Source organism: Cryptotermes secundus, unplaced genomic scaffold (assembly GCF_002891405.2).
Source record: "Cryptotermes secundus unplaced genomic scaffold, Csec_1.0 scaffold611, whole genome shotgun sequence".
In the NCBI taxonomy this organism is placed as follows: Eukaryota; Metazoa; Arthropoda; class Insecta; order Blattodea; family Kalotermitidae; genus Cryptotermes; species Cryptotermes secundus.
The window spans coordinates 154024-165244 of record NW_019735565.1 but is presented as its reverse complement, the minus strand read 5'-3'; the positions used below and the strand labels follow the sequence as shown (position 1 = coordinate 165244).

At 40.4% G+C, this 11221-nt stretch overlaps 1 protein-coding gene across 5 annotated transcripts in view; it reads left to right on the top strand.

Annotated features, from left to right (window-relative positions):
- The window catches only part of LOC111869629 (probable C-mannosyltransferase DPY19L1), a 28044-nt gene extending 26197 nt beyond the window's left edge, over positions 1-1847 (top strand). For 4 of the 5 annotated variants that reach the window (XM_023861288.2, XM_023861291.2, XM_023861290.2 and 1 more), the window contains exon 14: positions 1161-1846. In XM_023861288.2, coding sequence (XP_023717056.1) covers positions 1161-1353 — 193 coding nt within the window. In that variant the 3' untranslated portion in view covers positions 1354-1846. Of the gene's footprint in view, positions 1-1160 lie in introns of all 5 variants that reach the window. The other variant, XM_023861289.2, reaches the window with a different exon arrangement.
- The last annotated feature ends 9374 nt before the right edge of the window (positions 1848-11221 follow it).

Here is an 11221-nt window from a genome sequence, read left to right as displayed (position 1 = left end):
CACTCACCTGATCTAATGCCCTGTAATTTTTTTTAAGGGGATACCTCAAGGCAGAGGGTTTTAGACATCACCCCACAAACCTGCTTCAGCTGATGAATGTTATTCAGCAGGAAGTAGCCCAAATTCCGGTGCACATGTTGGAACGTGCAGAGGGGAACTTCAGAAAACCTTCAAGATATTTTGTTTAAAACTACATGATTTAAAACTTTAAAGTGTGTTCTTTCATTAGCTAAACATAAATGTTGTCTATCAGCAATAATTTTTCTTTTATTCACCTTCAAAAAAAGGAAGGTTCTGCGCCCCACTCTGTATAATCACAAATCTTCTGAAAGTAGGCTTAGAATTGATATTCACGAAAGACATACGAGTAAGAGTATAGTTCAGGGATGATGCATTGTCAAAAACAGTTGTATGAGATGATTTACTGTATTCAAGGACAGCTGTGACACAGTTAGCAGTCTCCCCCATGGCTACAAATACTGTTCACCCACGTGAACATTGACAAAGTTAAGAACCTTGTTCTGGATAACAGTTAAGTTGTCCATGAGCACTATTGCTTTCAAAACTGATCACAAGAGGGGTTGCAAAGGTGCTGGGTCAAATATGAACCATTCTCAAGCACTTTATGGGTCCTTCATACTTCTAGCCAGAATAGGTTAATATTGTCATATGTTGAGTGACTAGTCATGTGGTTTGGATTGGTGATTGGATTTACTGGACTCTTGAAACTCGGAACTACAGGTGACTATAAATGACCAATTCACTCAGTTTACAGTTCACTGTGCTGCACCCTCCAAGTCTTCACTATATACTGGCTGGTGACTGTTTCACATCTGACCCATGGCTCCAAGTGTGTCCTCACATTCTCAAATAACTCTCAGTTTCAGTTCCAGTATAGCCTCAGAGTGCTCCACAGAAAACACCACCTATAACATTTCCTCTGTTTTTGTGTACATAACTGTTGCTGCAACAAATGCTTGCTTAATAGGACAGTCACCTGTTTATTGTGCTATAACCTAGTAAAAGATGTATCTTCTCACTCCAGAATTCTGTCTTTGAGCCCTCATGTCACAATATATTTTGTCTTGCCTGCAGTATATTACAGTGTATTTCCTGCTATGATGTTTTAATTTGCGTGCCTCTCTTGTTGCTCTCTACAGAAATGGCTGTAGCATGGTGGAGCTATGGGATGTGGAGGATCCGGCGAACGCTCATAATCCTGCATTATGTCCACAGCTGTTTGTCCAGACTCCTGCACCATTCCATCGTGTTTTTGCTAACGATGCATATGTTGTGTTGCGGCTACACAGTCAATATGTGGAACTGAATCCTTTGAAGGTTTATAAGCTGTAGAATGGACTTGAATACATTGGTGATTGAAGCACCGACCTATTTATTCGAGGCAATAGACTTGAGAAAGTGCTGAAATGGAAGCTTCTTTTATAATGGTGTTACATTCTGTGGAACAGAAGTGAAGCCTGTGATTTATGCCCTGTGAATAATTTTAAGAAGTTTTTATTAAATTATGTAGTGGAAATGAAGATATGTGTCCAAAGTGCAATATGCTTGTAGAATGTATTAAACTAACTGCAGTAACTAAAACTTTAAAATTAAGTAATTTTAACTAAATTTAAGCTTCATACACAACAGAACTGTATAATCAAATTAAAAGGTAAAGTAATGTGAATAAGTAATTATAAAATTAAAAAATTAATAATTATATGAAATTGAAATTTACTGCTAGGATAAATAAATTGTCAAACATGTATTTGGTCCCACAGAATATTAACCCTTTGACGGAGTCATTTAAATTCCGCGGCCGCGTCTCCTGCGGTAATATATTCAGCCAGCCATTTAAATTTTGCTCGAAAATGATTTATTCATCATTCTTAAATTCTATGAGATAGGAACATGAAACTTTCACTAAAATGATCTAAAAAGGTGGTTTTATAACCTTACCTTATAATATGAGCAGCCGGTATCTCGGCAATGGAAGCAGTTTGTTTAGAATTTGAGCAGTGAATGGTACGCTTTGAAGCATGAAACTTTCACTAAAATGATCTTAAAAGATGGTTTTATAACCTTGCCTTATAATATGAGCGCCCTGTATCTCGTCAACGGAGTATGGTACGCATTGAAGCATTCTACTATACACAGCGCTGTCTCACTTCACCACACCAGTACTGCGTATCTCTCATTTGGCTCTCTTTTCCGTAAACCAAACATCTTCTGTGAGGCCTTGCATTCTTCCCCGTGGGGAGAATACAAGAATTAATGTCTCTCCATGAGTCATATCGCTAGCCAGATTAGCTGCAGTAAATTCAACCTTTATGTTATCATAACAAGTGTTGGTGCTTCTGCGTTTCATTTTCCATCCATTTTGGCGGCATAAGACGTCGTAGGGGTGACCACAGAATTCACGAAGTTATTCTAAGAACTATCTGGTATGTAGTGACCGAAAGCAGAGATTAGCTGGCTCAAAAAAATATTTATGGTCATCCCTCGAAACGACCACCAAGGTCAGTACGATAAAATGGAGTCAACTGGAGCGATAATACATGAAGGAATGAGTTCTTTTCCATCCCCCACACACACCCGTATCGTCACAGGGGGTGACCACAGTGTTCTGCCTTAAATTGTGGCGTTTTTCTAAGAACTGGGCCTTTGTACTGTGCGAAATCAATCGATCTTGCAAGAATAAATGTTTGGACATCCCTATTCTAAGAATTCCAATTGAGTGTGTTAGTGTGGCCAGCTCAGGGCAATATGATATTATAAACACCGTACATATCACGTCTCTGCTGTTTATAACTTCGTAGCAAAGAAAACACGACATTCATAACGGTGAAACCGCTAGCAAGAGCCACAGGAACTTTGCTGCAAGACAGGCATATGTAACGATGACTTAGCGCAGATAAAGACGTGTCATATTATACTCTGTACTACTGACAACAGGCCAGCGAAAAATCTAACAATCTACAGCAAAACCATCAATTATTATGGGCGTTATAACATAGGTGTGCAGCTGGACGAAACATACACGTCGAACCCCCCCAGACGATTTAAATACCTGACGAAACATACACGTCAAACCACGCCAACGGGTTAATAAAGCACTAAGGAGAAATTCCAATTTGAACTCATAATAAAAACAATAATTAAATACTGTATTTGAAACAGTGTATCAAGATTTCTGAACTTTTCATATAAAAATTAATTTTAACTTAAGCCATTAGCAATTTAATTTACATGAACTGTGCATATAAGAATAAAGAACGTAATCTGTTCAGATCCAAGATCGGGTCACGTAGGATTTGTGATGAGCAAAGTGGCACTTGGGGAGGTTTTCTCCAAATACTGTGGTTTACCCTGCCAACTGGCATTCCACCAACTTCTCCACATTTACTGATCACCCTGCCATCCAGTGCTGTATAGTCCTGATAGTGACAGCATAATGAAGTGACCAACCATATGGTCCTAGTACTTAATTAAATTGGTTAATGTGGTGCAAAACAAAACATCTCATTTTTCAACTCTAGTATATAGGCTGGCCATTGAATGCGTGTTGTACCTGTCTAATGGCACACTCTCTTCCAGTGCTCCTTCCGATAGTTAAATGTGTTGAAGCTTACGCTTGATACATTTGAGGTACACTTGGTCATCGACTTACGACCGACTTCCATTCTGACTGACAGGTCATAAGTCAGTCTGGTTGTATGTCGGCCATATATTTATTAACAGTATTTTTAAACCTTTCTAATCTTTTTATCATCTTTATAATTTATTTTTAAAAACTTTTACATTTTAATCATCGTTTATTTTTCATTTTTTTGTGGTCGTAAGTCGATGACCAAGTGTACTGACATTTGGTGCAAAGAAATGTTCGTCTGAAGAAAGTGATGATCTGTCTTTGGAGAACATGAGTCACATGATGATAAATCAAACATGGGTAAGGCGTCATTGCAAATTTTCACTGTAGTTTCTTCTGCTGTTTGAGAAGTGCAGTCTGGCATTATCATGGTTGGTAGAGAAGCCGTGTCTCATCGAACAGTCTCCCTCTTCCAGAGTTTTGAAAGCTAGAACTGAGCATATTCTTCTCCAGATATCATGTGTAAGAGTAAGCTGGTACCATCTGCTTTGTGCAGATGCTGCTGAATGAAAATTCCTCAGCAACAGTGGAGCAGAGTGAATGCACTTAGGGGACTGTTGTTCAGATCATAGAAACAAAGCCATGTTTCATCACTATTTTCACTTTAAGAGCCTGTCCACCATTGTGCTCAAAGTATCTCAGCACATCTGTACATGCCTTAAGGTGCGGCAACACAGAGCGTTACGTACACTATATTTGTTATACGAAAAGAAAAATATCTCCCTTTATTGCCAATGTGACTGGCCACACAGACTTCCATACGCTACATACGCTATGTTCTCTATGTTAGCTGCGTCACAGAGTGTTTGATTTTCGGCTATATTTTTAAAACATCGCGCTGGACAGGCATGTGCACTGGGCTCACTTCCATGTGTCAGCTGCGCACGTCAGTAATTTCCCACTCTGATTACAACACGTGTTACGTATCATTCAGCGCAGTATTCGCTTAGATGAAAATGACAATGGAGGAATTAATTGAAGAAGTAAGGAAGTATCCATGTTTGTGGAACAAAGGGTTAGAAGAATATCGGAACCAGAATATGCGGGATAATGCCTGGGACATGATTTCTGGAGAATTGAATACACCAGGTAATGTACAAACATTGTTCTTTTATCTATAAGTGAAGAACTTAAAATATTTTCATCAACCCCATTCATTCGGAAATATCCTTTAAATTTAACTTCATCTTCATGTAACTGCTTTATCAGATGATGAAATTCACCAAACTTTGTTCTTAAGTTCACGCCATGCACCCACTTCCTTTTACGTTTACACAAGGAAAGTAACAGCAAAAGCTCATCGTCAGAATCATCGCTGCCCCCCCACGGCAGACTATTGGCCACCATCTCATTCAAGACTGAGCAGTTTCATACCAAACATAGCTTTCTGTGTAGCCACACGGTGTAGCGAACATAGCGTAGCACTCTGTGTGGCTGCACCTTTACACTGCTTTTGCTTGAGAGTTGACTAATGAAAGATCCATGCTGATTTTGATATTTGCAGATAATTTGAAAGGTTGAATGGAAGCTGTTGATGGAGACTGATTACAGAAGTGCTAATTACTGGATTGAAATTCGGTGATCTTTATTACAAGAACTGGTTACAGTTTTATGATTCAAGTTTTTAAAATATTCGGTTAGCAGTAGAACTTCTGGCCTTGTGCCTTCATTTCTAACATTTACACTTGCAAAGATACTGAAGTAAGGTTTATATTCTGCCAGCATATTGTACATGTATGTCAGTAACTGGCAAGTGTGTAATGTTGAACTACAACAGATCATTTGTTACACTCACTGTTCTCAGTCAAGTTATATACTCAGTTCTGTACAAAGTATTATATTGCATTTGTTTATAAAATATTTTGAGAAAATGGATTTAGTTTGTATGGTTGATATGGTTTGAAATGTTCTTCAGTTAGTGAGAGTGTTCTGAAAGATATGTCTGTGACTGATCATGTATTGTGTTTCAATAGGTGTTGCTGTGTGTACTCGTAACTTATTGCTTGTTTTCTATGTTGTGATTTCTGCTGAAGCAATATATAAGCTTGCTACCCCTGAAATATAAAATTGATTTATGACTGTATTTTCCTGTAATTCCTTAATTTAAAGGTCTAAGCAGCCCACATTTAACCCTTTGAAGCATGAAATCCGTCAATATCATATATAAAAATTAAGTTTTTGTTTTAATATGTGATTTCTTAACAGTTACACTCCCTATTAATTATGATTTTAATGAGGGTATCATCCAGTGTAACATACGAGGGGTCAAACAGTTCCCGGAATGGTGGTATAGCACTCTAATGGTAGGACGTTTGGCAACGCTTACCTAATCACCTTCAAAGTATGACCCTTGCGCACACACACACTTGCTCCATTGATCCTGCCATTGTTGGAAGCAGCGGTGGAAGGCTTCTTTTGAAATCTTCCAGAGCTCAGCCGCTGCATTCGATTTGATGTCCTCCATGGTTGCGAAATGTGTCCCCATGAGGCCCATTTTCAGATTAGGGAACAGCCAAAAGACACTCGGAGCAAGATCCAGAGAGTACAGTGGTTGAGTGATGACAGGAATATTTTTCTCGGAGAGGAATTGCTGCACAGCAAGCGATGTGTGGCTTGGGTGCGTTATCGTGATGCAGAAATCACTGTCCCTGCCACTTGTCGCGCCGCTTCCTCCCAACCGCATCGCGCAACCTCTGCAAAACTTGCACATACAAATGGCCAGTAACAGTCTGTCCAGGCGGTACGAACTCATGGTGCACCAAACCATCGATGTCAAAGAATGCAATGAGCAACACTTTGTCTTTGGATCTGATGAGGCGTGATTTTTTTTTGGCCAGGGTGACGACGCTGTGTGCACTCCGTGACTGCATCTTCTTCTCCGGATCGTAGGTGAACACCAAAGACTCATCACCAGTGACGATCTTTTTTGAGAAACATCGGGTCCTGCGTACTTTTGTGAAACAAATTGCCAGCGACCATCATGCAACATTCCATCTGATCCGTGGTCAGCTGCCTCGGAACAAACTTCGCACTGACGCGTCTCATCTTCAAATCATCAGACAAAATGAATGGATCCGCGAGAGATGCCAACTTCTTGCTCCAACTCCACGATGGCCATTCTTTGATCACATCAAATCAGTTGTTGCACTTTTCCAATCATTTCTTCGGTTCTGGATGTCGAAGGTCTCCCGCTGCGCTGGTCATCCTCTAACGTCTCCTGCCCATTCGTAACCGGGAAAACCAGTCGTAAACTTCGGATTTCTTTAGTGCAGTATCACCGTAAACTCGCTGCAGGGCCTATTGGGTCTCTGAAGCAGATTATCCCAATTTGCACATGAACTTGATGTTCACACGATATTCAATCTGCGACATTGCACTGAATGATCAACACTCACATCTAATTCAAACGGAACGGTAACGACACTGCACACTGAAACCTGTCCAGACCTGTTGCGCCTGCGAGCAGACATGCTGAGCTCTCCACCACAACAGTGTGTGTGCTCCCTTATCGCTCGTTCTCCATCTGCAGGGGAATTCCGGGAACGTTTTGACTGCCCTATGTATATGAGGCAATGTATTTTACTGCCTTTGCATGTTTCAACTCACATGGATCATGTTCAGAAGGCATACATTAAAAGGAAGAATTTTAAATAATTGTTACATTGTAATACGTATTTATTATAATTTTAAAGGAGTTTCTTTTAATGTATGCCTTCTGAAGATGATCCATATGGGCCAAAACATGTAAAGGTATGAAAATGAGTTACCCTATTCATGTTACACTGGATGGTATTTAATTATGAACATTATTCATCATTAGCCATGTTGAGCAAAATCATCATTGTTCAGTGTACCATATGATGCACATATATAAAATCTGTTTGCAGAATGTGTGTGTTTCTAACGTCAAAGCAGGTGGTACATATAGTAATTACTATGCTTTGAATGGTTAATATTCTTATTACCATGTTTTCACAGCAAACCCACTTGCAAATGACATGCCAGTCAAAGCAGTTTCAGGACTATTAACATGGCATATTCAAGTTTAATTTCTTATACGTATAATACTACATGAAAACAGAGGATTCAGTTGTTTCGGCAAAGGATCATAATTAAGAAAAACACACAGAAGTCTGGCTGAGTTTAGCCTGTGTTGAAATCAGATTAGTTTCATCCCTTCCATGTAATTCTGTATTACAATGCGATTATGAAGCATTTATATAACTCGCGAGATATGAGCTTCTTAGGGCGATGACTACGAAGATTAATGATTTCTAGAATATGACCTCAGGTAGTTTTGTAGATTGATTTACCGGAGCACATGGCGTCGAATTCCTGAAAACAGCAGTATTCAATTATAATTGCTTCAGTCCCAGCGCTTCTGTTAAATGTAAACTGTAAACCAGCAGTTCCCAGACGTTTTGACTGGATGGCCCACTTTTCATGCTCCTTCCTCCCCAATTTGTTTATCGAAATAAATGTAACTCTTTGCTCTGGTACTTATATTACTCTTTATGTTCAGCTAAATCATAATTAGTAGCACACCGAAACTACAAGTAAAAAATTTCAAAATTGAAAATTAAAACTCTGCACATTCGTCTTTTTTCGGTGACGAATGATACCAACAAGCATAGGAAACTAATCACTTGTTCCCTTTTTAAACCTGGATTAACACTTCTGACATATGCTTACAGAAGATATGATTAAATGCAGCTAAAAGGAATTATTTCTGCTAAATTTAACATTAAAATTTTATTTGAAGAATGCCCTCTTCTCGGATGTGGCGCCGTGTGGATCTTGTGGTAACCGACGTTTCGGAAGAACGTATCGCCTCCATCTTCAGGATTGGAAATTCTGCGAGCGAGGAACCAGCTTATGCAGGTGGCTGCAGCACACAAGATACACACGGCGCCACATCCCAGAAGACGTCATTCTTCATAGTCACCGCCGTGAAAACCTCAAATCTTACAAAAATTTGTTTTCACACCATAAACCCCCCACCACTCCAGGTTGGGGACCACTATTGTATACTTCACAAACTAATCTACTTCTTTTGCCTGGGAATGCCTGGTTTCAGTTTCACAAAAAAAAACTTTGTAAATTAAGCAACTGCGTCTGACAGCTTGACTGGCAGTTCAGGCACACGGAAGCTGTGAAGTGCTGCATTGTGCGCATATGTTTCTGTTTCGCAAAGCAGTGACATTCCGGTAGTTTTTACAATTAGCACCGTGATATAACGAATGCCTGTCGACATTCCCGAAGGAAAAGATGACGTGGTAATGGCGCTGGTTGCATTCCAGCTGTGAAGCTGAGCGAAATGCCTCAGGAGAAACCATCACATTTCTCCAACGCAAATTTGTTTCCTTTCAAATTCGATATGCATACAAATACATCCAATATGAAACACAGCTTGGAAGAATAAGGGATAAAGTAGAGGGAAAATTGTTATCCTGAGCGGTGATAACATTTGTGCACATAAACATTTCAATTTAAATTTACTGAACTGTCTTTTGTGAGCTAGTAGGAGCATCCGTGGCAGACAGGTAGAAGAGAAGGGGTCACACGGAAGGTAACCCTTGGTCCTTCAATTTGGGAGTTCCGTATAGCGGCTGGCTATGGGCTGGCGGTCGAGGGGTCGGAGTTCGAGTCCCAGCAGGGGCAAAAATTTTCTCCATATCGTTCAAACTGGTTCTGAGGCACACCGATCCTCCAATCCAATTGGTACCGGGAGTGAAGCGGCAGGAGCGTGAAGTAGAACACTCACCTGCAACTAATTCCGAGGTCAAGAAAACGTGGATCTATATATCCACTCCCCCATACGCCTTCATGGAGTAGTGCTGAATTATTTTACGACAGGGACAACTTTATAGGATGAAAGAAGAACGGACGTCTGTTGTAAGGAGGTGAAGGTTTTCTGACGACCTTATGGCAAAGTAAGTAAGTAAATACTGCCTCCTGGAATTAACACCGCGAAGTCTGGTATAAGTTTACCGACGTTTTGGAGACAAGTATTCTCTTCAGGGTCGAATAGTGGGTCAAGGAAGAAGCAAACAGAAATCTTCTTGGTGTTGCTTGGATTAATCTTCGATTCTGAAGATAAAAGCAGTTACGTTCCTCCGAAACGTCGGTAGATTTCTACCGGAGCGCACGACATCACATCACAGAAGCCAAACAGTATGGTCTAGCGATAACGTTACAGTTTCTAATCTCATCCAGGACCAACTGTTGCGTTTTTCGTTATTTTACTTAGTCCCTCAGTGCAAACACCAGGATAGTCCCTCGATTAGGCACCGACTCTGCTTTCTGCAGAATCCCTTTTCGATTCACCTTTCCACCTTTCTACTGTATATAGTCCAGCTACTGACAGTACCATAAAGTAACAACGAAGCAGAGGGCTGGCAACACTTGCGAAGTTTCAGGAATGGCCCCAGAAAGTGAGAGAGATCGGAAGGCCACTAGGACTTGTCAAGGAGGTGACAAATGAACTATGGCAAGAGAAAGTTTTGCAAAAAAGGACGGAAACTCGTTCTATTGTTCGGCATGAGCATGTGGAGTGTAGGTTAAGGAAACGACGATCAGCTTTGAGCTCTTACCCCAGTACCCACTGATCTACATTTCATGCTGCAGCCAGAAACCGGTTGTTAACAAAAATCCGATGTAAAAGTCGTAACATTTTGCTCTCATTAGCTTCGTCTAAGGCGAGAGGCTACATGTGCTGGGGTTTACTGTCTGCCTTAAACTTTTTAAAGTCTGAAACAAAAAATTAATTTGGAGGGACATACCTAGCGAGCCTGGTACGTCAGTTTCGGGCGGGGGGAACTGATCCAGGATCAGAAATATCCACTAACTTGAGTCTTCATGAATCAATTTGATTATTCACGCCAGACAATACATTTTATGAACTTCTACAGACAAAGACTGCGTAATTTTGATTTTCTGGTTAATTTAGTATTGCGTAATTTCGAAATGTGCCGGTCAGGGTAGCCGAGCGATCTAAGGTGTGCACTGTCTTCATTCCCTCGGAAGCCGGGATCGTGGGTTCGAATCTTAATCAGGGCATGGAAATTCAGTGTTTGTGCGTGTGTGTTTTTTCTGTGATGTGTACAGGTAGAGAGGGAAGCAGCGAATATATTGAATAAGAAGTCGCGGACAGCCGACAAAGGGTGGTCCTCCATCTTGGGGTTGGGCGTGGGGCTAACATCCCCTCACTGTAAAAAATAAACTTACTAATGTTATATTTTAGTGCCCTGTTGCACTGATTTAAGTCCATGATTTATTTAAACCGTCTTGCAGTGCATACACTCATCTATCTCCTTCTCTCACTCGCACTACATGTTTCGGCATAATAATGCCATCTTCAGGTGCTTACTCAATCCACGCCAAACTAGTTCATTGCATGCCTTGTCCTCACATTAAAATAACTAAAATATATATCTATCATATATATTGACAAATGTCAAACGTTAAAAATATTAAAATTGTTCAGGATTCCTCGTCGCTACGTCGCATCTCACTACGCCAGTCACGCCCATCCTCCTCTGTTGGAGCACTCCTTCACTATCGTGTGTGTGT